The sequence below is a fragment of the Oncorhynchus gorbuscha genome, linkage group LG03 (genome assembly GCF_021184085.1).
Source record: "Oncorhynchus gorbuscha isolate QuinsamMale2020 ecotype Even-year linkage group LG03, OgorEven_v1.0, whole genome shotgun sequence".
NCBI classification, from domain to species: domain Eukaryota; kingdom Metazoa; phylum Chordata; class Actinopteri; order Salmoniformes; family Salmonidae; genus Oncorhynchus; species Oncorhynchus gorbuscha.
This window is the reverse complement of record NC_060175.1, coordinates 83,414,559-83,442,175: the sequence shown is the minus strand read 5'-3', so window position 1 is coordinate 83,442,175 and position 27,617 is coordinate 83,414,559. Positions and strand designations below refer to the sequence as shown.

Genomic DNA, 27,617 nt, shown 5'->3' with positions numbered 1-27,617 from the left:
TGTTTGTCTATGGAGATTGCATGGCGGTGTGCTTGATTTTCTACACATGTCAGCAACGGATGTGGCTGAAGTAGCCGAATCCACTAATTTGAAGGGGTGTCCACATACTTTTGTATATATAGTGGAGTCTGTGTGCCTGGCAAAAGACAATCATGTCCTTGCTGCTGTTGTGCCTGAGATAATTGATCCCTTATAGTTATTATAATGTTTTATTATTTTGCACTGCCTCTTCCCAGGGAAAAGAAAATGTCTCGGACCAGCGCTCTGAGGGTCTTAGACCACGGCATGATTGGCCCAGAGGGTTCTGATAACTGCCACAAGTTTGTGGACATCCTGGGCTTGAGGACCATTTTCCCCCTGTTCATGAAGACCCCCAAGAAGATGAGGAAAGCTGGGGCCGCAGACAAAGAACATGAAGGTCTGCAAATGTTTATACTCTCCAAATTTCCTTTTCTAAACAATGAAATATTTTTGCTTGTCTGAGTTTAGGGCAATTGCTTACAGTTGTCCAATGTCTGTACCCAAAACACAATTTAACAAGGCAGGAGATCTAATCAGGTTTGTCTAATGGCTTTTTCGTCTGTCGATTTAAGTTATCAATCTAACCTTGATTGATTTTTCTCCTGTTCCTCTCAGAATCCACTCTTGAATTGTGAAATAAGAAAATGAAAGCATCGGCGCTTATCAGCCACCCCTCCCTACCCCCCTTTTGGTTTTTGCAGTGGCTGCCTCGATTTAGCAGCGGCGCCACTGCTAAATGAATATAGGGGAAACACTGCCTTCTCTGTCTTTTAATTATATCTCATACGTCTGGACGGCCCACAAATTGGCTTCCTTTGTCTGTCTCCTTCATCTGGGGGACAGAATGAATTAACCTGAGACCTGCCTGAACCTCCGAGTAGGAAGCCAGACATAACAGGGCCCGCTAAAGCTTATCCCCCTGGTGCTCCCACTGATGGACCTCCTACTAGTCACAGCCAAGCCAAACTGCCATTAAGTGTGGTTACGCTGCTGTGCTGTGTGCTGCTTTGAATGCTCACTATAATTGTGGGCTGATGCCGGAGGGCATCTAGGCCATAGAGCAGTGGACTACAGCTCGTAACATACCTTTGGATTATAATATTCCTAGGCATGTCCCTAATGCATTGCATAATTTCTTGACTGAGATAGGCCTATTTTTCTAAATGACGATGATACTAAGCATTAGTTATGTTTGTCCTTACATCGTTTGTATTGTATTTATTATTGTGAGTGATGACCGATTATTTAGTGTAAGCTTTATTTGCCACTTTCAACTTTTTGAAAGTCACAGCTTTTTTCATAGCAACAATGTTTTACCATTAATTTGATATTGTTTTGAGGATGCATGATTGATTTGTCATAGTTGTTGACAGTAATTAGTGTCTCCTCTGCTGTAGTGATTTTTTTTTTTAAACAAGAAAGTGGTCCTCAAAAATAACACAATGCAGTCATAGATTAATTAATTATCAGGGGCTACACAAATGAGAGTTTAAGTAATTAATAGGTTAAGCACTCCAAACCCCTCTCCATCATAAAAAGAGATTGATCTCCATTAAATCGCCTCTGAAAATATACTGAGGCCCATTGGCTGTGAATTGTCGGACCACATTTGCATACAGTGGTTTTGAGAAAAAAAACATTGCAGAGGATCTTTGCAGAATGTGATGATTCCAATAGCGTACCTTTTTAAGGTCTGTATTCATTTCCATGTCCTAATGTTTTGCATAGATAGAATGAGATTCTGGCAGACTATATTTAGCAGGCTAATGATGCACACACAGTGTGATGGAACAGAAGTAAACACCCCATTTACATTAGTTCTGACTGCACTGCAGCCCTTTGTAGTTGGTTTTGTTTTCCTTGGATGTCGATCTAATGCTGCTGGGTGCACATGATTCTAAAACTACATTAGAAGAATAGGAGCTGTAGTGGAATTAGATTTTTATAACTTTGTTTCAGATAATAGGCCTAATTAACAGATATTGTGATCAGTGCAAAATACTGCACTAATTTGAGTCTTTTTTTTACCAGGAAAGTTGACTTGAGAACACATTCTCATTTACAGCAATGACCTGAAGAATAGTTACAGGGGAGATGAATGAGCCAATTGGAAGCTGGGGATGATTAGGTGGCCAGATTGGGAATTTAGCAAGGACACTGGGGTAAACACCTCTACTCTTACAATAAGTGCCTTGTGATCTTTAGTGCCCACAGAGAGTCAGGACATCTGTTTAATGTCCCATCCGAAAGAAGGCACCTTACGCTGGGCAGTGTCAATCACTGCCCTGGGATATTCTTTTTGACCAGAGGAGAGAGTGCCTCCTACTGTCCCAACACCACTTCCAGCAGTATCTGGTCTCACATCTAGGGACAGACCAGGACCAAGCCTGTTTAGCTTCAGAGGCAAGCCAGCTGCTGGCCAATCTACCAATAGTCTCTTTCCTTTTAACTCAAACTGTTCATAGTCTCCGGTGTAGTCAATGAGGGAATTTGATAATGGGAACTCATCCATACCTGCATACATATATCTTTGAATTGGTTTGGAACTTGGTCAGTCCATTTTGATGTTGCTGATACCCATCAATGACAGGAGCCATAATGAAGCCATCACATGATTGTCAACCATCAAAATAGCTTATGAAACGCAGCCCAGCCTTGTCAGTGATTTCTTCCCCTGGACTATTCTAGTCAGGTATGGTGGAAGTTTGCCTCAGACAGTGTAGACGAGAGTTCGTACCCTGCAGGGGTGCCTTTGGTCTGGCCGGGCTCGGTTGATTGCTTTCCTCAGGACACGGCTGGTTCATGTTCAATCTGTCCCCAGCAGAGAACTGTCAGGACCTGCCACTGTCTACCTCCTCTACTGCTCCTCCTCCTCCAAGCTCAATTGCCTGCCTCGTGGCCCTCTTTGCATGTTAACCTGATGGCTGCTCCAGGTTATTACAAACAGAAATACTCCTCAGCACCCCCTCATATGATCCCGTAGATGAAGAAGCTGGATGTGGAGTTTCTGGGTTGGCGTGGTTTATACATGGTCTGTGGTTGTGAGGACATTTGGATGTACTGGTAAATTCTCTAAAATGACGGAGGCTGTTTATGGTAGAGAAATGAATATTCAATTATCTGTCAACAGCTTTGGTGGACATTCCTGCAGTCAGCATGTCAATTGCATGCTCCCTCAACTTGAGCCATCTGTGTGTAACAAAACTGCACATTCTTTGTGGCTTTTTTATTGTCTCCAGCACAAGGTGCACCTGTGTAGTGAGTATGCCGTCTAATCAGTTTAATGATATGCCACACCTGTCGGGTGGATGGATTATCTTGGCAAAGGCGAAATAGGGGTGTAAAAAAATTAGGGCTGACCCTAATTAGTCAACTGGTCGATTGTTTGTCAACCGAGATTTGTTTTAGTCGAACAGTAATAAATACATATCATTTATAGGTATGTATGTATATTTATTTGTGTGTTTGTTTGTGTGCGTGCATGCGTATATACAGTTGAAGTCGGAAGTTTACATACACCTTAGAAAATACAATAAAAGTCAGTTTTTCACAATTCCTGACATTTAATCCCAGTAAAAATCCCTTGTCTTAGTTCAGTTAGCATCGCCACTTTATTTTAAGAATGTGAAATGTCAGAATAAAAGTTGAGAGAATTATTTATTTCAGCTTTTATTTCTTTCATCACATTCCCAGTGGGTCAGAAGTTTACATACACTCAATTAGTATTTGGTTGCATTACCTTTAATTTGTTTAACTTGGGTCAAACATTTTGGGAAGCCTTCCACAAGCTTCCCACAATAAGTTGGGTGAATTTTGCCCCATTCCTCCTGACAGAGCTGGTGTAACTGAGTCAGGTTTGTAATGCCTCTTTCCTCTCACATGCTTTTTCAGTTCTGCCCACACATTTTCTATAGGATGGAGGTCAGGGATTTGTGATGGTCACTCCAATACCTTGACTTTGTTGTCCTTAAGCCATTTTGCCACAACTTTGGAAGTATGCTTGGAGTCATTGTCCATTTGGAAGACCCATTTGTGACCAAGCTTTAACTTCCTGACTGATGTCTTGAGATGTTGCTTCAATATATCCACATAATTCCCCCCCTCATAATGCCTTCTCTTTTGTGAAGTGCACCAGTTCCTCCTGCAGCAAAGCACCCCCACAACATGATGCTGCCACCCCCATGCTTCACGGTTGGGGTGGTGTTCTTCGGCTTGTAAGCCTCCCCCTTTTCCTCCAAACATAACGGTGGTCATTATGGCCAAACAGTTCTATTTTTGTTTCATCAGACCAGAGGACATTTCTCCAAAAAGTACGATCTTTGTCCTTATGTGCATTTGCAAACCCGGTTTTGGAGCAGTGTCTTCTTCCTTGCTGAGCGGCCTTTTAGGTTATGTTGATATAGGACTTGGTTTGAAGAAATCAACTGTGGGAGCAATTATTAGGAAATGGAAGACATACAAGACCACTGATAATCTCCCTCGATCTGGGGCTCCACGCAAGATCTCACCCCGTGGGGTCAAAATGATCACAAGAACGGTGAGCAAAAATCCCAGAACCACACGGGGGGAGCTAGTGAATGACCTGCAGAGAGCTGGGACCAAAGTAACAAAGCCTACCATCAGTAACACACTATGCCGCCAGGGACTCAAATCCTGCCGTGCCAGATGTGTCCCCCTGCTTAGGCCGGAACATGTCCAGGCCCGTCTGACGTTTGCTAGAGAGCATTTGCATGATCCAGAATATCATATGGTCAGATGAAACCAAAATATAACTTTTTGGTAAAAACTCAACTCATCGTGTTTGGAGGACAAAGAATGCTGAGTTGCATCCAAAGAACACCATGATTTACGAATGTATATAGTTGCAACTGTATGAGAAGGCTTGCAAAACTGTGCAAAAAAATGGGGAGATTTTATTAACCATTGTCACGTACCTGATGGAGGTCAGATATACCCCCTTCCCCTGAAACACCTACAACATGGTCCCCCGTAGTGACCGTAATCCCAAGCATCGCCAAGCAGTCAGACCTTTGATTTTGTACCACCGTGAATGTCCGAGTGTGACCCCCCCCCCCCATGAGTTACTGCAGATAGTGTTGCTAGCTCTGCCACTGCTTGGGTGGGGGCACCCCACCGGAATCCCCACCGGCTAGGTACAAGGTCGTCAAGGATCTCATTAGCAGCTTTGAGAATGTCCTTGTATATTATGCTCTCCCATCAGGGGGCTGTGGCTTTGCAGGACCACCCCCTGCCAGACAGGCTCAGAACCTTGAGGGGGCGCTGCTGCTCTGAAGGTCTCTGATAGTATTTCTGATTGGCTTAACGCCAAGTAATGTTTTCTTTGTCTCAAACATCAAGCAAATGTAACTCTTTTTTTTACATCCATTGAAAATTACAATAGTTCCTCAATGTATTTAAAAAACCTTTCCAACTCTCTCCCTTTTGATAATCACTCAGTGTGAAAGAGAAAAATGTCTTACTCTGATCCAGTGAAAACACCATAAAATAGGCTTTTTATCAGTGCTCGACTAGGATTTAAATAGGGTCCGGTACTCAATTTGGGGTGTTCGTACTGTTTATATTTAGGTGCAGGAGTGCCACAATAATTATGAGCTAATATTCTACACGAGGAACAAGGGGCTCAAGCTGTAGAACATTTGAGGTGCAGGTACTCAGTTCTGGTGAACTCCTGCCCAAGTCGAGCACTGCTTTTTATCCCTTTTGCAAATAGCCTACAGCTGTGTCTGTCCGGAGCTCACTGGTGCAGGAACCTCTCTGAGGGCCTAGAATATTTTATACAATGTTGCAAGTTCGGTAGCTCTTGCTTCTGGCCTGACCCAAGTTAATAGTTGATACAATGTTTCAAGTTTGTTTGCAGACAGGCCATGTGTTTGCAATGTGATTCATAGGAAATACGCTGCAATGCTTTTATTTGTTGGCTTTGTGGGCTGTTTTTATGTAGTTGGCAATAAAAGTAACTTTAGGTTGGTGTCATTTTCATTTAGATTTGGATAGAATTTTCATGAACCACATGACAATGAGTTTGCGATATGAAGACGTTATTATAAATTAAATTAAACTTTCATGAAAATGTGCATATGAAAACCGTAACTGTTGTGCAGTAGAAATGGTAAGATAAATTGGCATTCCACATGAAAAAGGTTGTTGACTCCTCATGTAGCCTATTACTGGCAACTTCAGGAGAGTAATAGCAGAATCTGCGAAAGCCAGCAGGAGGAGAATGGTTTGGTCAGGTTATGTTTTTAAAAACATTTTGGTTATCTAGATCTCTGAAACCGTCTTGATGCATCAAACTGTAAGATTAAAGCAAATCAAATCAAATCAAATTTTATTTGTCACATACACATGGTTAGCAGATGTTAATGCGAGTGTAGCGAAATGCTTGTGCTTCTAGTTCCGACAATGCAGTGATAACCAACAAGTAATCTAACTAACAATTCCAAAAAAAACTACTGTCTTATACACAGTGTAAGGGGATAAGGAACATGTACATAAGGATATATGAATGAGTGATGGTACAGAGCAGCATACAGTAGATGGTATCGAGTACAGTATATACATATGAGATGAGTGTGTAGACAAGCTCAATGCATATAGTTGATTTGATTAAAATGTCTATATATATATATTCGGTCAACCAACATTTTTTCTTAGAAGGGGACAGCTCTAAAACAAATTTGTATACACAATTTGAGAGAAATAAGCTTTTTGTGCGCATGGAACATTTCTGGGATTTTTTATTTCAGCTCATGAAACATGGGACGAACACTTTACATGTTGCGTTTATATTTTTGTTCAGTGTAGTATTTGTTCTGCTTTTCATGCAGATGAGATTTTCAACAGATGTTGATGATGGTAATACAGTAAGTAGTAGCATGTGTAACAGCATATCTTCCTTCCCTCTCCTCGTCCCTACCTGGGTTCGAACCAGGGACCCTCTGCACACATCAACAACTGCCTCCCACGAAGCATCGTTACCCATCGCTCCACAAAAGTCGCGGCCCTTGCAGAGCAAGAGGAACAACTACTTCAAGGTCTCAGAGCGAGTGACGTCACCAATTGAAATGCTATTAGTGCGCACTCCTCTAGCTAGCCATTTCACATCGGTTACACATGGACCATTTTTTGTCAAATTGGGTCACCTGGTTGTGGTTCCATTAGACTAGAACAGAAAGTCTCTAGTGCTCATGAATATGATCACCACTCTAGACTGAGACTGTTCACAGGCGCTACCCAAGCTCTCCCAGAGACGGGTATTATTTCCTCATGAATGTTTTTCACTTGTCCCTCACTCTCTCTGTGCTGCAGTGGCTGTGATACGGGAAGCATTGTTTTCTCAGTCTCTGCTGCTGCTGACTTACCGAAGAGGGGGAACTAGGGATTGTGGTAGAGGGAGCAGGGTGGTGGCATAGCCTATGTGTTGTCTAAGCTCATGATGAGTTCTACCAGCAATGTGCAACATGCATATCCTCCCATCATTCACCAAGGAGGGGAGGATGCCGTTGAAGCTTGTAAAAGCACACTGCAGCATTGAGCTACTCTCTGAGAAACCGGCAGCATCAACCATGCTGGTCCTCTATCAGTTGGGAGACCTAAGACTAATATTGCAGTCTATGCTATATCTTATTGTGATGTGCCTTTGATAAGGGTAATAGAGCTGCATCATTTTTCTAGGTCACATCTAATGAACAGTTGGCCAATGCAGCCTTCCTGTATTGAGCGAATGGGGTTAAACCGTTGTTATTATGTGTGCCTTTGGTAATGTACCGTGCCTGTATTTGATATACCATTCTGTTTTTGCTGCTCTTTGTTCTTGGTGGTTTGCTTGTTGTTGGTTGTGTAAAAGCGAGGGTAATGGGGTAATATACATACATCTCCCGCGCTGGTGCCATCAATCTTGTCAGCCATTTTCTTTACCAGTTGCATGATTCCATTAACACAAATTAATCTGTATTTAAGTGAACTGACAGCCATTTTGTTTGCCTAATGGTTTGTTAGTGAGCACAGGGAGCTGTATTTTACTCACTGATTGAAATTGCATTTATCTGCCTTATGTTTTATAGATTTGTGATAAGGAGAGAATTGGATAAATCATTGACGATACATTTAATCAACCATGTTTCACTAATTTAGCACATTCACCTATTCCTACAATAACTACATTGGAGCTTTATCATCTTTGTGACCACATTTAACCAAACATAGCCCCTCGAAGTTGGACCAATCATGTTGAACCAACCAAGTTTGGGTATAGAAATGACTTTGACAGGAACATGTCTCATACATACATACATACATACATACATACATACATACATACGTACATACGTACGTACGTGTATGTATGTAATGGAGCCATGATTACTGCACTAAGGTGTTGAAGCTGAAGCCTTCTATCACACTTGGGATGTAATCATCAGGCTGTGGAAAGTCACACTGCAACCATGACCCTGTTGCTAATGGCTTTTCTCATTGAGGGGCTCTGGAGCGTGCCATGGTCTGGTGGCATTTTAATGAGCTAACTCATAGAAACACCCTATCCTTTTACCCTTGTAACAGTGATGAGCAGGCCTGGCCTACAGTGAAGCCCAGGGCATAGATTATGTCTTACATACAGTAGTAGACTATCTCAGAGATGAGCTGCCACTCTCCAGTCCAGCTCGTCTCCCACAGCATGCTCCAGCCCAGGGAGAGTTTTAGCAGCGGTCCCAATCCTTCAGCTGAAACACTATTTATTCAGCCTCTAATAATGTCCTAATTTATCCACCACACCCCCACTGTGCCCATGTGACTCTGGTCCTCTGGAGGGCAGGTGAGCAAGAGGCGAGACGGCAATTCCTCTCTGTGCTGCTGTTTGATGAACATGCTGTTGTTCTGTTTGTGTACTTCCTGAATTAGAAATCCCTCTGATTGTACAGGCTTATCACTGTGACTGTCAAAAGATGGGTTTATAATTAGTAAGAGGATGGCTGATTTTTTTCCTTTGAAATATATTTGATTGGTCCTTCTCAATAATTTGGCTGTTCGTTTTCATAGAAAAGCTATACGTTTCTTCTCATTTCTTGTCAGCATAGTTGAGCTCCTAAAGCTTGAGGTGACGGCAGCTCCTCTCATGCCATCGGTATTCTAACTCCACCCTCACCAGATGACAAGTGTCTTAATCAGCATCAATCATCGATCTTGAGCAACAAATGCCAGACGCCCCCAAATTTTCTGGAAACCGTGTTCTGTATGTGGAGGGTGCCCTGTAGCGATCAGTAACTTCCCACTCTGGTGTCAAGGTGCTGACTATAATTGCTACTCGGGTTATGTTGACAAATTAGTGTCCCCGGAAGTTGCATTCCTCTCATTATGTGCACACAGTAGAGGGACAGTCCACTTGGTGACATTACAATGGTAGTTAACTCTCATAATGAACACAAACAGTAAATGATAACACTAATGAATAGAGGTGTGAGCTTGCTTTGTGTGGCACTTATCTCTCTTCAAAATGTGTTTAATGAATGGCACATGGAAGAGCAGTATTGAGCACCTTGCTGAAGACTAGTTTTAACATCAAGAATCAAGTATTTTGCTTGTTGCTTAGCAACTTCCAAGATGAGTTGAACTTAAAAGTTGACCTCCAATGAATAACAACATGTGACTGTTATTACACCATATTCTCTTTATTTATTGTTTAGTCAGATTTAGCCCTAAATGTCAGATGCAAGTGTAAGCCCTTAACAACATGGATGTGTCTCTGGGGTAGAGTAAATGTTCTGTGATGCGTGTATTAGGTTAACAAGAGTAGTTCTAGGACCAACTGCCTCTTTGTTAGTCATTTTGTCTGTTGACCAGATGTTTTGGAGCCCAAGCTCATTAAATGGCCACACATCCTCAACGGAAGGCTTTTTTATCACCACCAGAAATTCAATTCGATGACAAGAATAACAGTTGTGGAGCATAACAGCCTTTTAATGAAAATAGATTTTTACTTGTCATAAGTTTTTTAAATGTTTTCCCTGTTTATATTCTCCATGCTTTGCTCTGCAAAGAATTAGCAAATTATCAGTTGTAATCATATTTTTCCATTCCTGCCACTGTCAGACGATAACCTGATCTTGGAATATACGTTTTTACAATAGTCTTACTCCTATGAATTCTGAAAATGCATAATATTTTCACATACAGTATAATATTGGCTCCCAGCACTGTGGGTTCAGTAACACTAGGATACTTCTAACCCCCCATGAAGATGAAGCTGAGCTACCTCAGTGGCACTGATATTGTTCTCCTCCCTTTGCAGAACACGTGTGTTCCATCATATCTTCCTGCCTGCGGAACCTGAAAGCCCAGCAGAGGACGAGGCTCCTTAGCAAGTTCACTGAGAACGACTGTGAGAAGGTGAGATCTTCACTGATCCACCACTGTTGGCAGATCATTTTCACAGCAATATTTCTTAAAAAGCAAGGATTGCTTTTTACATATTCACTTCCCTGATAGAGATCCCCTTGTACAGGTGTGAGTATGTATTGATCAGCCTGTGACTGGTCACTGTTAATGACTAAAATATTGATCCTGTGATGGAAAGAGTTAACTTCACCACCAGTGACAGAGACAACAGTCCCTCTGCTACTTGAGTGGTGCTACAGATACATACATGGTTATAGACATACTACATGCTACTACATGCTAGCCTCTGGCTGTCTGAATCCTATTTTCTCCCTCCATGGGGTTTTGTATGCATAGCGCCTTGCATTGGTGTCTGATGTCTTCTCCCTCTGTCCTACAGGTTGATAGACTGATGGAGCTGCATTTTAAGTACCTGGAAGCTGTTCAGTTGGCTGACAAGAGGATAGAAGGAGAGAAACACGTAGGAGTCCTACACCTCCCCCTGCTATCAACAGCTTGCATTCTAACCTTGACTGGCAATATCTCTGAAACAAGAGCAGCTCCAAGTGTCTAGATAAGAAGTCCTTTTAGAGAGGCTTGTAATTGTCACAACTTCAGGACTAGAGGCTAGCTTGGAGAGGGGCTGGAATCCTTGATTCAAATCTAGTGCCTTAAGTCATTGTCTACATTAAGAAGCTCTCCACCTCCTACTGCATGGACCCACTCAGAATATGCTGCGGTGTGAGTGGGTGATGTCTCTTTGTTGTCGCTAGAATCCCTCTCCATTGTTACGGACAGAGATTGCCAATAAGATCCGATCAGCCTCAGCTAAACAAGGCAGTGTTTCAGTTTGATGCCCCGTGGTCCTAGAGAATGTGTGAGGTCCAGATTAGTCTGTAGGCTGTGCTCACTCAGACAGGTGGAAGGAGCGAGATAAGAGATGAGGAGTCTCTTCTCCAGCAGGAGAGAGAGGGCAAGAGAAGGTAGTAGAGTTTTAAGAGGGAGATAGCTTTCAGATTCATATCTGAAGAGAGATTAATTCTTTGCAAAAAAAGCAGGACAGCTTGACATTCATTTGAGTGCAAGTATAACCAAGTAATAACCAAAGAGCCGATTTTCTGTCTTCACTATCTAGATGCACCTGGATACCCCTATTTCATTGTTCAAATGTTTAGTTATAGGTTGAAGAAACTGGTAACAATTTCTTTGAGTATCTTGTTCAGTCCTGGCTAGGATGTTGTCTTGAACGCTACATGACTACAAGTATGTGGACACCTGCTTGTCAAACATCATCTCATTCCAAAATCATTGGCATTAATGGAGTTGGTCACGGAGTGGAGTTGGTCTTGCCTTTGCTGCTATTACAGCCTCCACTCCTGGAAAGGCTTTCCAATAGAGATTGGAACATTTCTGCGGGGACTTGCTTCCATTCAGGCATGAGCATTAGTGAGGTCGGGCACTGATGTTGACTGATTAGGCCTGGCTCGCAGTCAGCATTCTAATTCATCCCCAAGGTGTTCAATGGGGTTGAGGTCAGGGCTCTGTGCAGGCCAGTCAAGTTCTCCCACACTGATCTCGACAAACCAATTCTGTATGGACCTCGCTTTGTGCATGGGGGCATTGTCATGCTGAAACAGGAAAGGGCCTTCCCCAAACTGTTGCCGGAAAGTTGGAAGCCCACCATTATTCCTCCTCCACCAAACTTTACAGTTTGCACTATTCATTGGGGCAGGTGCGTTCTCCTGGCATCCGCCAAACCCAGATTCATCTATCTGACTGCCAGATGGTGAAGCGTGATTCATCACTCCAGAGAACACCTTTCCACTCTTCCAGGGTCCAATGGTGGTGAGCTTTACACCACTCCAGCTGACGCTTGGCATTATGCATGGTGATCTTAGGCTTGTGTGCGGCTGCTCGTCCATGGAAACCCATTTCATGAAGCTCCCGACGAACAGTTACTGCTGCTTTCAGGTGCAGTTTGGAACTCGTAGTGAGCTGTTGCTTCAGCACTCGGCTGTCCCGTTCGGCTACCAAATTGCGGCTGAGCCGTTGTTGCTCCTAGACGTTTCCACTCCACAATAACAGCCCTTACAGTTGACCGGGGCAGCTTGAGCAGGGCCGAAATTTGATGAACTGACTTGTTGGAAAAGTGGCATCCTATGACAGTGCCACGTTGAAAGTCTCTGAGATCTTCAGTATGGCCATTCTACTGCCAATGTTTAGATTGCATGACTGTGTGCTCGATTTATACACCTGTCAGCTACGGGTGTGGCAGCAATAGCCCAACCCACTAATTTGAAGGGGTGTCCACATACATTTGTATATATGGTGTATCTATAAAGATGACATTTCCTGCTGTGTCCTGATCTCCCTCCTCCACTTCGTTTGTTTTGTACAACTGGCTGCCATCAGCAGTTCTGTTTTTATCACTGCACTTTCGTTAGGATGTTATTTTGGGGTGGTAAGCTAAATCTTTTCCTCTCTGCAACATATTATGAGCAGATATTCCACAGGAGTATATTTCTCAGCATCTGAGGACTGGATTTAATAAGCTCCTTATTCCGCCAGGCTCACTTTTTCTTGGTGGTGGGAATAGTAGGGATGCTATTTGAGAGCGATTTAAAACTAGAGTCCCTAATTCAAACAATAACAACGTTGACACCCCGCCTCTGTTTTGGCAAAAACCTGAAGGATTGGAATCTGGAGAAATGTGACCACTCTCAAATTTATAGACCGAGCTATGGATGCAATGGCTGACCGTCCATGCTATCAAAATTATAGTTTTAAAGCTATACCGCATTTGTTTACATTAACATTGTTTTTAACATTGCTGTAAGAACAAGCTTATATTTTGGATTCTGATGGGGTATGGCAGTTGAATAAGGCACTTTAAGTTCTATTCTTCTAGAATCAATTGGTTAACTTTGAGTGTACAAAACATTGGGAACACATTCCTACTATTGAGTTGCTACCCCCCCCCCTCCTTTGGGTGGTGGACCAGTCTTGATACACACGGGAAACTGTTGAGCGTGACAATCCCAGCAGTATTGCAGTTCTTGACGCACTCAAACTGGTGTGCCTGGCACCTACTACCATACCCTGTTCATAGGCACTTAAATATTTTGTCCATCCACCCTCTGAATGGCACACTTACACAATCCATGTCTCAATTGTCCCAAGGCTTCTTTAACCCGTCTCCTTCCCTTAATCTACACAGATTTGAAGTGGATTTAACAAGTGACGTCAAAAAGGGATCATAGCTTTCACCTGGATTTACCTGGTCAATCTGTCATGCATAGAGCAAAATTCCTTAGTGCGGTATTGAGAACCCAGAAAGGTCTGTCTGTTTGCAACAAATGAAACTCATCTCATCTTCTATTTAATGGTTGTGTTAAGAAAGGCACTGTGAATTGGAATTAGTCCCCACGTTGTCGTCCGCCCCCCTCTCTCTCGTGTCTTATTGCAAGGCAGGTAGGCAGAGGGAGGCAGACAGAAAGTGCTAAGTTGCTGTGCAATTGATTGGCGCTGACAAGTAATTACTGCTGCAGCCCAGGTTTTCTGTTAGCCAGTAATAGCTAGCTTTTGGCAGTTTTTTTATTCATTAGAAAAGCCAATAAATAAAATAGGCGCAGGCCAATTGTCCGGGAGTTGAAGAAAAAAATCCTCTTTCGAAATAATGCTTTTTAGCCTCTTCATTGATGGAAATACCAGTTGATGGAAATACATTTGACTGGTCATGCTTATCGGTCTATAGGTTCATTTAGTGGAAATTAATTGGCGTGTGTGTACAGTATATTTTGTTCAGTATCTCAATCACACGCGTACAACATACAGATACGGAACCTTTTGAGCGGAAAATCTGTCAGACAGCGCGAGAGCTGCTGCTACAGCATCTCAAATAGTAAATGAGTAGGCAACAGAAGGCAGGCTTCATCAGCATCTCAAATAGTAAATGTATAGGCAACAGAAGGCAGGCTTCATCAGCATCTCAAATAGTAAATGTATAGGCAACAGAAGGCAGGCTTCATCAGCATCTCAAATAGTAAATGTATAGGCAACAGAAGGCAGGCTTCATCAGCATGTCAAACAGTAAATGTATAGGCAACAGAAGGCAGGCTTCATCAGCATGTCAAACAGTAAATGAGTAGGCAACAGAAGGCAGGCTTCATCAGCATGTCAAACAGTAAATGTATAGGCAACAGAAGGCAGGCTTCATCAGCATCTCAAACAATAAATGTATAGGCAACAGAAGGCAGGCTTCATCAGCATGTCAAACAGTAAATGTATAGGCAACAGAAGGCAGGCTTCATCAGCATGTCAAACAGTAAATGTATAGGCAACAGAAGGCAGGCTTCATCAGCATGTCAAACAGTAAATGTATAGGCAACAGAAGGCAGGCTTCATCAGCATGTCAAACAGTAAATGAGTAGGCAACAGAAGGCAGGCTTCATCAGCATGTCAAACAGTAAATGTATAGGCAACAGAAGGAAGGCTTCATCAGCATGTCAAACAGTAAATGTATAGGCAACAGAAGGCAGGCTTCATCAGCATGTCAAACAGTAAATGAGTAGGCAACAGAAGGCAGGCTTCATCAGCATGTCAAACAGTAAATGTATAGGCAACAGAAGGCAGGCTTCATCAGCATGTCAAACAATAAATGTATAGGCAACAGAAGGCAGGCTTCATCAGCATCTCAAACAGCAAATGTATAGGCAACAGAAGGCAGGCTTCATCAGCATCTCAAACAGCAAATGTATAGGCAACAGAAGGCAGGCTTCATCAGCATCTCAAACAGCAAATGTATAGGCAACAGAAGGCAGGCTTCATCAGCATCTCACGCAGCAAATGTATAGGCAACAGAAGGCAGGCTTCATAAGCATCTCACGCAGCAAATGCGTAGGCAACAGAAGGCAGGCTTCATCAGCATGTCAAACAGTAAATGTCGCTCTGGATAAGAGCGTCTGCTAAATGACTTAAATGTATGTAAATGTAAATGCGTAGGCAACAGAAGGCAGGCTTCATCAGCATCTCAAACAGTAAATGTATAGGCAACAGAAGGCAGGCTTCATCAGCATCTCAAACAGTAAATGTATAGGCAACAGAAGGCAGGCTTCATCGGCATCTCAAACAGCAAATGTATAGGCAACAGAAGGCAGGCTTCATCAGCAAATGTGTAGGGAACAGAAGGCAGGCTTCATCAGCATGTCAAACAGTAAATGTATAGGCAACAGAAGGCAGGCTTCATCAGCATCTCAAACAGCAAATGTATAGGCAACAGAAGGCAGGCTTCATCAGCATCTCAAACAGCAAATGTATAGGCAACAGAAGGCAGGCTTCATCAGCATCTCAAACAGTTACATTTACATACATTACATTTAAGTCATTTAGCAGACGCTCTTACCCAGAGCGACTTACAAATTGGTGCATTCAGTAAATGTATAGGCAATGTATGCCTATGCATCTCAAACAGAAAATGCATAGGCAACAGAAGGCAGGCTTCATCACCGTGTTACACACCACTTTGCAATGAGCTGGAGACAGTATGCATTTTGAAAACATATATTTGTTTGAAACCTGAACGCTTTACTACATATTATGATGCGTATCTTACCTTGCTTCAAAGTAGCCTAGCCAAAATCATACCTTATCCGTCGGATTATTTTATATAAACGTTCTTTCATTGTCCAGTAGCCAAAGGCACAATCCTAGTCATATTAGCAGCTCAGGTTAGTTGTTGCATATTAGAACTCCCCTCTTTCTAAATATCTAATGGATATTTTCATCCCTGTCACATGAAACCACTCCTGTGTGCGGTGTGCTTTTGACAATGTGGTTTTCCAGCTAATTGCATTATGGAACAAACTTTCATGCGTAGCCTACTGCGTTAGGACACTTGCTGTTTCCATGAGACTGACCAGGTGAAAGCTATGATCCCTTATTGGTGTCAATTGTTAAAGGTTAAAGAAGGATTTTTATGCCTTGAGACAATTGAGACTGGATTGTGTATGTGTGCCGTTCAGAGGGTGAATATGCAAGGCAAAAGATTGAAGTGCCTATGAACGGGGTATGGCCGTAGGTGCCCGGTGTATCGGTTTGAGTGTGTCAACAAATGCAACACTTCAGGGTTTTTCACGCTCAACATTTTCCTGTGTATCAAGAATGGTCTCCCATCCAAAGGACATCCATCCAACTTGACAAGACTGTGGGAAGCATTGGCGTCAACATGGGCCAGCATCCCTGTGGAATGCTTTCGACACCTTGTAGAGTCCATGCCTCGATAAATTCAGGCTGTTCTAAGGGCAAAAGGGTGGGGGTGCAACTCAATATTAGGAACGAGTCCCCAATGTTTTATATACTTAGTGTATAATCTGTCCAATGGTCTGTTTGGAATAGGCTATTTCTTTCTTGACAAACTGACCAATAGAATAAGTAAAATGTTAAACTATGGGGGATAGTAGGTTGAAATAGGATAGTGATGTTGCTGTTAGTTACTCGTCTTGTTGGCTGAGGAAAAGTAAATGTGATCAGTTGTTCTAACATCTTTAAAGTGCACAAGAAGGACCGCACATTTTTGCATCCTCGATTTGCATATTAATATGAATTAAAATAACCCAAATGTGATTTCTGAGCACCGTGGGTAAACGGCATAATTAGGTTACACACGCAATGCTTATAGATCCGGTAAATTTCTCAAATGTCCAATAAAATAAAACGCTCCCGGTCAAATGTCTGGCGACACATTTTCCTAACAGAAACCCTGCTGCAGCCACTGTCGGGTTAGTCAGGTCTCTACTGACTGCAGGCAGGGACCCAGGAGGAGTCGTAACTACCACTAACTCTAGTAGTCAGCCACACTATCCTAATGATCATGCTATAGATGTAGACATGCACACCCTGCACATTCGGCTTGCAAACTACATTCATAACTGGGCGTTTCAATGCTGAAAGGATTTCAAAGGAGAAAGGATTTCAAAGGATCCAGAAATGCAACTTGCTTTCGCCTTGCCTATAGCCTACCATACCTTTCTTCCAATTTACGTGTACGTGGTTGGTTTTCAATGCATTGGTTATTTTTGCTCTTCTCTCTCCCTGCTTCCTGTCTTCCTCCCCTGACCTGCTCCTGCCTCATTAAGGGAATGGAGCTGTAGCTCAGACATCCATTACCTCAGCCTCTGTGTGCAGGAGGGCTCTGGCTGTGTGCTGAGGGATTGATGGGAGCTGGGTAGGGATCAGGCCTGGAAAGGTCCTATAGCTCTGACTCATCTCCCAGCCAACTGCTGGAGTCTTAGTGTGTGTGTGTGTGTGTGTGTGTGTGTGTGTGTGTGTGTGTGTGTGTGTGTGTGTGTGTGTGTGTGTGTGTGTGTGTGTGTGTGTGTGTGTGTGTGTGTGTGTGTGTGTGTGTGTGTGTGTGTGTGTGTGTGTGTGTGTGTGGACAGCTATGTTTGTGTGTGGGTGGTTGCCTGTATGTCTGGGACTCTATTACCTAGGTTAGATCAAATTAGAGGAAAATGCCATTTGATTTCTGAAAAGCCTAAATCATGGTTCCCCAACTGGCGATGCAGGCCCGTGACTTTATTTGGCCCCCCAAGTTTTTATTTGATTTGTTGGACATAAAAGACCTGTAAAAACACCAGCAAATCAGCTCCAAGAGATTTTACTTTTGGAAATGTGTTCCAAAGTATTCCCCTGCATAATATGTTAATTTTATTGTATACAAATCTAAGCAAGATTTAAAATCATTGTTTTAGTCAAATATGATATCTGTTTGGGCTTCTTGCGGTCAATTTGCAGTCTACAAAGTATTTGTAATTACGTTCTGGCCTCCTGACCATCCACTCCAGAAAGAAATCTAGTTGATGATCCCTGACCTACATGGTCATCTGTGTGATTATCAAAAGGGAAAATCAGCATCTCTCTCCTCCTTAGCATGTTTTTCTCCCTTTACCTCAGCTACTCTTACACAACACAAGTGAAAGGATTCAGTAAGCCCTACAGACGGCTACAGTAAGCTCAAAGGAGGTGCTGACAAGGAAGTCACATTAATTCAGTCTTTGCATCCCACCAGAGGAAAAGCATGGAGCCAGCGTTCGTTCCATTTTGCTGTTGTCATATTAACACCTGCGCCGGAATAGGATGTGGAAAGGGAAAGGAATAAGAATCTGTCCTTATTACTTTCTCCTTGGCAGTCTGTTGTCAGACCTTTTATGCCTTTAATTGAGTCATCCAGGCTTCCTTTGAAAATGTTTTTCTTCACTCCAATAATTTACTGTGTAATGAGGACGGACTAACTGGTATGTTTGCTAGTCCCCTTGTCCCTAGGGTTTGCTATACATTAGCATATACAGCCATTTTTATCCACTGGATCTGATGCAGTAGCAAGCCTGCGTGAGAGGACCGCCTTGGAACAAGCAGCCGTTTTTTTCCTGAAAGCTGCACCAGTCTTCTCCCCAGAGGAAAAGTTTTCCTCCATTTGAATGTTTTTTTTTTAAGATATATTTTTTAAATCATGTGCAGGCCTATTGTTTTACATCTAAACAGGCTAGAGTTGCAAGTTCCCAAAATAGTTATCTGGATTTATACTGTGAAACAGACTAAAGATATTTTAAGATTAACGTCATACATTTTTCGAGCTTGAATGTGTCTTGATATGATTTCTTTGAATTGATGAAGCCCTTAAATGTTGTAATGCTTTCAAATTCAAACCAACAGACAGACCAGCTTCAGTATTTGAATCTAAATGTCAAGCACACAGTATTACCCTTTGGCTCCTCATTTGAAGAGCAATTTGTTTTCATCACAAACCCCTTTAAAGGATCCCCTATTTGTTTGTGCGCGTATATAGAGCGTTGATTTCATTTTCCTGTTGGATGCCCTTTGTTCGTCTACTAAAAGCACACTTTTGCTGCTGTGTACATGCCAGAAATATGACTCCCTCTCCAAGGGGTTCTGATGCCAGAATATCCCTTGAAAGGAGATTTAGTCCTGAGGGAGGAGGCCAATTTCCAGCAATGTGATTATATCCATTAAATAATGCCAACTGTCATGTTCCCCACCTGGGCTGGAAGCAGGGTAATGGCTAACATGCACATCAGAGTTCTGTTGAAGTTCTTCACTGTCAAGTCGTCATTGTTAGGAGTTAGGCACCACATGCTAGAAGCCCCTTCTCGGTCTGTTTCAATGGCTCAGAATGATGATTAATGTGGCCGTCGTGCATTGACAGCCATACATTATTGGCATACGGACCGATTTGTTAAGATTGATAACTATGTAGGTGTGCATGCCAACAGAGCAGACCCTCGAGCCACTTAACTATTTAATCAATTGATTTGCAGGTTGACACGATCAATAAAGAAATTGAATGTGCAAAGGTTGAGAAACAACACTTGAATTAATGATTCCTTCAATTTTTATCCCTCCCTTTTTTTGTGTGTGTGTGTGTGACAGGACATGGTTAAACGTGGTGAGATTCTGGATGATGTGATGGAGGATGAGTTCTACCTACGGAGGCTGGATGCTGGACTGTTTGTCCTCCAGCTCCTCTGTTATATCATGGTGGAGATCAGCAACTCTGGGATATCCCAGGTAGGATGTCTGTATGCACAATGTATATGGAGATTCAGCTCCTGCTTCTGGTACCTTCTAGTTATCTTCTTAGCGAAACCTCTGAGTGAAATAGTGTAACTGTATGTCACAGTGTACAGTCCGCTACCGTTATCAGGGATTCGGTGAAAGTCATGACCCTGTCTTTCCTTTTTTCCTCTCAGCTGCAGCAGAGGGTGCATCAGATCCTCAACCTGAGGGGAGGCTCTGTCAAAGTAGTGCGGCACATCATGAGAGGTGAGAGTCCACTCCCCACCCTGCTAGAGGCAGAGAGACTAGTACTGACATGGATTTACTCCGAAGCCATACAACACTAGTATATTTAACAGCCTCACTCTTTCCTTCTTCACCTAAAGGTCATAAATTCATCTGTCCTCTCTGGCTTTAGTTGATATATTCATGTTATTGTATTTTCAGTTATTTATTGACTTGTATGTCATTGTCAAATAATACTGGGAAGCTGTGGACTGCATGGCTCTTTCAGCCCTGGTGACATGTAGTGGTGTAAATGGAGCCATCCGTCATGTGTCACAGCCTGGACAGGGTAGCGAATGTCATGTTGATCTGCAGCACGAGCCCCTCATCCCCGGTCTCCTGTCCCTCGAGACACTTTATATTCATGCTCTGCTCAGATGTGTGTGTGCGCGCCCACAGAGTGGGATGCTCACCCCTGACCTCTCCAATTAAAAGGCTGACTCCTGCATTGGAAATGGCAGTATGAAAAGGTTAAATAGATGCAGCGAGGATGTCAATGGCTCTTTAATGAATACTTATGGAATCACTTTTATTCCATTATACACTAGGCCAGCGTTTGCCAAACTCGGTCCTCGGGATCCCAAGAGGTGCACGTTTTGTTTTTTGTCCTAACACTGCACAGATGATTCAAATGTTCAAAGCTTTAGGATCAATTGATTGCTTGAATCTGCTGTGTAGTGCTTGGGGAAAAACAAAACATGCACCCATTGGGGTTCCCGGGACCAGGTTTGGGAAACTCTAGGCATATTACATTCTGTCTGCTCCAGATGATGCAGGATATACAGTGCCTTCGGATAGTATTCAGACCCCTTGACTTTTCCACGTTTTGTTAGATTACAGCCTTATTCTAAAATTGAATAAATCTTTTTTTTTTCTCATAAATCTACACACAATACCCCATAATGAGAAAGCAAAAACAGTATATATATATTTTTGGTGCTAATGTATTTAAAAAATAAGTGAAATATCACATTTACAATATTACATTTAGTCCGGGCTCTGGCTTGGCCACTGTTTCGGGTTGTTGTCCTGTTGGAAGGTGAAGCTTCGCCCCAGCCTGAGGTCCTGAGCACTCTGGAGCAGGTTTTCATCAAAGTTCTCTCTACTTTACTCTGTTCATCTTTGCCTCGATCCTGACTAGTCTCCCAGTTCCTGCCTCTGATAAACATTCCCATAGAACGATGCTGCCACCACCATGCTTCACTGTAGGGATGGTGCCAAGTTTTCTCCAGACGGGATGCTTGGCATTCAGGCCAAATAGTTCAATCTTGGTTTCATCAGACCAGATAATCTTGTTTCTCATGGTCTGAGAGTCTTTAGGGGCTTTTTGGCAAACTCCAAGTGGCTGTCGTGCCTTTTACTGAGGAGAGGCTTCCATCAGGCCACTCTACCATAAATGCCTGATTAGTGGAGTGCTGCAGAGAAGGTTGTCCTTCTGGGATGAACTCCACAGAGGAACTCTAGAGCTCTGTCAGTGACCATCGGGTTCTTGGTCACATCCCTGACCAAGGCCCTTCTCCCCCAATTGCTCAATTTGGCCGGGCGGCCAGCTCTAGGAAGGGTCTTGGTGGTTCCAAACTTCTTCCATTTAAGAATGATGGAGGCCACTGTGTTTTTGGGGACCTTCAATGCTGCAGACATTTTTTGGTAACCTTCCCCAAATTTGTGTCTCAACACAATTCTGCCTCAGAGCTCTAAAGACAATTCCTTCAACCCCATGGCTTGGTTTTTGCTGTGACATGCACTGTCAACTAAGGGACCTTTATATAGCAGGTGTGTACCTTTTTAAATCATGTCCAACCAGTTGAATTTGCCATAGGTGGACTCCAATTTGTGGAAACATCTCAAGGATGATCAATGGAAACAGGATGCACCTGTTGTTGAGTCTCAAAAGCAAAGGGTCTGAATACTTAAGGTATTTCTGTGTTTTATTTTGGATACATTTAAATATATATTATTATTATTATTATTAATATATATATTAATAATAATCTAAAAACCTGTTTGCTTTCTTATTGTGGAGTATTGTGTATAGATTTCTGAAGATAAAAAAAAAAGTACATTTTAGATTAAGGCTGTAACGTAATTTTGAGGAGGGACAAGTCTATGAATACTTTCCGATGGCACTGTATGTCCAGGCCTCTATTGTCCAGCAGCCCCAGTGTCCATGCCGGGTCAAATTACCTTGTCTAACTCGCTCCCACCGGATGGGGCTTTTTCGCCCTCAGCTCAGTCTGGGAGGTTCTGTGAAAGCAAGGTATCAAAACTGTGTTGGGGAATTAAGAATGTAGCTCAGATCGACAGCAAGCTCAGTAAAAGGGCCCAACCTGTGAAGTCTGTGTGGTGGACGGTGCCATCCAGAATCCTAATGATCCCATGATCATGTTGTGTGTGACTGTCATGTCCTCTGTCTTCCAGACTACTAACTACAGATTTAAACGTGTTGTTCTTGGTGGAAATGTAGCATTGCAGTTCTTCAGTGTCTTGACAAGAAATGCAGCAGTCTGCACTCCCTGTTATCTTCAGTTTGTAACCTCATCAGTGACACATCAGAGGTGACAGTTGAAAGTGTCAGGAGTCAGATGAAATTGTCAGGAGTCATTCACTTTCAAAGGTTTCTCCATTCTGCAAGATATCCTTGGATGACTAACCTACTTGTCAACAGTGAGACATTAAGTTTGACATTTGTGACCGAGCAATAAGCCCTAGTTGGTGACCCGGCAAATGATGGCAGCGTTTGTCATGCCATATTCCCCTCAGCCTGGTTGCCGCGGTGACAGGAGGAGTGCCTCAGAATGCCAGCCAGTGGTTCTGGATAGTGAGTCTGTCTGTCTTGAAGCTAATTCCAGGGGATGTTGGGATTGTGTGGGTGACTTAAGGAACCCTGCTAGCTCACACACACACATTTGGACTGAATGAGCAAGGTACGATGTAGACTGTTGGGCTTCAAGAAACAATTTGGAATCCTTTTTTTTGTTACTGCTTGATACCACTGTGTCTAGTGTTGAATTTCTGCTCATGGTCGTGGCTGTGGACAGTGAAATTCATGAGGAGATTAGTCTTCTCTGTGTGCAGGCTTTTTGTGATTCACCCTAGAATTTTATTGGAGGCATGTTTTTCCTCTTGCCCCAGGCCATTGTCAGGAAAACAAATGTATTATTTATTTTCTGGCATTTAAAAAAAAAAACTTTTTTGGGGGGCAATCCTCTCTCAAGGTCCCAGGGCTTAACTGGTAATCCTGCAAGTGGGAGCTACCTACTCTTGGCCTCTGCAAACTCTCCTTCACATTACTCACAAATAGACTGCTGCTTTGAGGCTACGCCTGTGTGACAGGATTTTCACAGCGAGTTTGCCTCAGTCAGAGAAGTGTCTAGTGTAGTGTGAGTTGGCAGGGAACATAGGCTGAAGGTATGTACCCCTCAAGAGACAAGGTGTAAGTCGGGGGATAAAGGCTGACGTTATGTACCCCTGAGAGACGAGGTGTAAATCAGGGGATATAGGCTGAAGTTATGTACCCCTGAGAGACGAGGTGTAAATCAGGGGATATAGGCTGAAGTTATGTACCCCTGAGAGACTAGGTGTAAGTCAGGGGATATAGGCTGAAGTTATGTACCCCTGAGAGACGAGGTGTAAATCAGGGGATATAGGCTGAAGTTATGTACCCCTGAGAGACTAGGTGTAAGTCAGGGGATAAAGGCTGAAGTTATGTACCCCTGAGAGACGAGGTGTAAGTCAGGAGATATAGCAATAAACATTCAGTATACTGCACTGATAACACTGGATTGACAGGCTAGAACATCGGGTTGGAGATACAGTTTCAGTTTTTTTTTTTAACAAGGTATACCACCAATTATTTTTCTAGGTTTCTAGACTGCAGCCTTTTCCAAATCTCTCCTTTTTGTAGTCTGGTCTTGGTACAAAACCCTGGGTTATTTTACTCACGTATGGAGAACTGGGTGTGTGCTCTGTGTTCACACACAAATGCTGGGGTTGGATGTGAGAGATAGGAAAAGAGTGGGAGTTGTGTCATTGTAATTCAGGAACATCCTCCTAGGATTGAGTTCCCTTGATATGTGTGGATTACAGGATCCATGCCCATGGAGAGGTTTGATTAAAAGAAGACTGCATGAAGAGCTCATAGTCAGCCAAACTTAACTTGGGGGTGTGTCTTTTTCAGAGTATGCTGAAAACATTGGTGATGGGAAGAGTGAGGAGTTCAAAGAGAGCGAGCAGAAGAGGATCATGGACCTGCTGGAGAACTTCTAACCCTAACCAACCACTGGGGGGAGGGACCTGACCAGCGGTCAGAGCTTCGACATGGACGGAGGGTCTCCACACACTCAGACAGAAGATACCAGGGCCCAGCAAGTGCAGATAAGGTGTATTGATTGCTGACTCTGGGCTGGAACATGTGATGGACCATAGTGACTCAAAATATATTAACAAAGATACGCAGTCTTAAGCTGCAACTATTTCAGAGGCACATGTTTGTGGTGTTTTGAGTTGTGTGTTTTATAATAAACATTTGGTAATAAAATCCTATCTGGATAAGATGTTTTTTTTGTGTGGGAAAAAAAAAACTAATTTACACCTCATTTCAGTTATTATTTTGAGAAAAAGACTTAAGTTATAAGGTAGAAAGATTTCTGTTACATAGTTTTTTTGTGCAGATGAATTACATGGCATTCCAACTTTTGTTACTGTTGGCAGGGTTGTATTTGCAGTAAGCGAGGTTGAGGAAAGACCAGTGTAGGCCAGGGGCATGATGATGTACAACCTGAAAAGATGCCTAGCCATCCACTCTCAGGCCTTTTGCCATCAACTGGTAAGACTAGAATAGTATTATTATTTCAAGTATACACATGTAATGTTTTTAAACATGGCATTTGGGAGAATGATGTCTGAATTTATGCCTCTTCTACACAGAAGGACTGCCACAGTTGGATTGTGAAGTCACAGGGGGGACATATCCTGCACATAGTGGTAATGTGGTCTGATGCCTGGGATTCCCATGACGGCATAAATGCCCCGGTATCATACTGCACCATGTATTTTCATATTATTTCCCAGTGAATCCCAGTGGAATAGGCCGGGTTGGCTTTGTTCGCACATCTTAATAAAAGAAAAGAAAAGTAACATTTTTGCTTTGAAATAGAAATGAAATGTGCTTGGAAAACATTCCTATATGTGGGCTCTGTGGTTTGATCATGTGTAAATGTGTGAAAATCCTTGTCAACCCACACTACCTTGTCTGCACTGTCCTTGGGAGAGTAACGAGGGATTTCATGCAATTCTGCCGTTATTGAAGGAAGCAGAATAGCACACACAGCTACATTGGGCACAGACCATTCTCTCTCAAATTCAAGGCCTGCAGAGCCTTTTCATACAACATCTCCCTCCTGGCTAATGTGATGCAGAAAATTATTATGCTTATTCTTCAATAGCACAGCTTTCTGTCCCATGTCTTTGTTTACTCTTCAGTGCTTATGCCCCATGCTCCCCTAATGCCACTTTCCTCAGCATAGATGTTTACATAAAAAATTCAGTTTTAGAAATGGAATGCTTCATATTGCTCACAGCTGTTCAGTCTAATGCTCTGCTGGTGCAATAGGTCATGGATTTCCAAGATATCCCAACACTTTTCACACTCAATTACTGCCGTCTCCCTGGTAACTAGAATCTTAAAGTAGTTTGAATAAATCCTGTTTGTGTGCGTGTGTGTGATGCGTTAGAGGCCATATGTGATCAGGGGTGTCATATGAGGGAGTGCATTTTTATTGATGCTCTCTTTGCCACAGCATCGAACTTAACATGCAAATGAGAGCGAGCCACCGGCCCAGGCTCATGCAGAGACTCAAGGACATCACCATAGTGATGCTTGTCAAGAGCACGTGGGAGCAATCTTGCTATGCCAATCACTCATGTCTTGGGTTGCTGTGGCGGCGTCACGACGGGGAGGAGAGACAGGAGGCCATTCTCCAGCAGCGTAACAGCTGCTCTGCAACCTACGCTCTAATATTGCTTATAACTAGAGAATGGTCATTTGCATATTGTATTCTCAGGAACACACCCTATGTATCTCTTATCAGTGATTATGACGCCTCTGTGTTAACAGTTGCTGTACAGCATTTTCACAGCTGAGAGGAGGTAGAATAATTGTTTTTTACAAATGATTGAATAGAACTGTGCTGTGATTTTTGGCCCTGCTTCCTTAGTGTACATGGTGGGAAGACAAACTGTATCTTGAATGTTATTTAATATATTGGGTTCTGGTGGAAAATTCAACGTAAGACCCTTAAATCATTGCAGTTTTCATGGTAAAGGAGCATGGAATGGACACTGAATTACCATTATTAACCACATGATCTTTAGTTAAATTATGTAGCAGTGTTCTTCAATCCTGGTTTACAGATTCTTGTTCTAGACCGTTTGCCTTGAATGGCTATTAAAACAAAATAAATAACACTATCTCTGAACATGATAAGACAAAGTTAATGAGAAGGAATACATTGTTCAATGTTCCTGGCTGCAACAGAATATTTACATAGTGTGTTACTTATATTTCTATGGAGAAGATAATTGATGCAATTCCATTCCCAATGGTGCTATGCTATCCCATAGTCTGTTCACTGTGTGCTGTGTGCAGCTGCATTCGGGGTACAGGGCTCATCCTGTTCATTTGGTGCTGTCCATGGTGCTGAAATGGCATTGATGCCTTTGTGTGCTTTTACGACCAAACCGGAGACAATAGCCTATGTTAGGCTTGACGATCAGGAAAATATTTCCTCCCAAAACTATAAATTGCCCTCAGTATACCTCTTTCTCAAATTCCATATGAACTGTCATGCGGAGCTGCCTACATTAACATTGACATTAACATTGCTTGAGTTTTGCGGCGCATGGAATGTTTCATGATAATAAAGCAGTGATATGATGTTTCTGTCACTCGCTTTAGGGGGATCATATGAGCGCAATACCACACAGCATGCAGTCAGACCTCCAAAACCTAAACACACCAGTCATAACATTATTTATTTTTGAATCGCATTAAAACTTGCCTTCGAATTGAGATTAGCAACATGTCGCTGATGAAGGCAAAGACATTAATTAATCGTCCACCTGTTGGTATCCAACAGGCTTAATTGACCAAGTACTTTTGTTGCGTCAATTGTCATAATTTGTTTTTTCGCTTTGCGTCGTGTGTCTTTATGCTTATGCAGTTCAGACGGATAGTTTGTCAATGACGGATGGTTCTACAGCTCTAAGAATTACAGTCTTGTAAAAGTGTATTCAATAAATCACTCGCTCAGATCATTCCGTCTAATTGATATTCCCCATTGCAAGCAGAG

The 27,617-nt window shown here is 42.7% G+C and overlaps 1 protein-coding gene across 1 annotated transcript in view; it reads left to right on the top strand.

Annotated features, from left to right (window-relative positions):
• Positions 1–24,810, top strand: part of LOC124032071 (beta-catenin-like protein 1) — a 34,704-nt gene extending 9,894 nt beyond the window's left edge. The window contains exons 11-16 of the mRNA XM_046344123.1: positions 237–418; positions 10,328–10,425; positions 10,814–10,894; positions 19,858–19,995; positions 20,178–20,250; positions 24,446–24,810. Coding sequence (XP_046200079.1) covers positions 237–418; positions 10,328–10,425; positions 10,814–10,894; positions 19,858–19,995; positions 20,178–20,250; positions 24,446–24,534 — 661 coding nt within the window. The 3' untranslated portion in view covers positions 24,535–24,810. The remainder of the gene's footprint in view (positions 1–236; positions 419–10,327; positions 10,426–10,813; positions 10,895–19,857; positions 19,996–20,177; positions 20,251–24,445) is intronic.
• Positions 24,811–27,617: the final 2,807 nt, after the last annotated feature.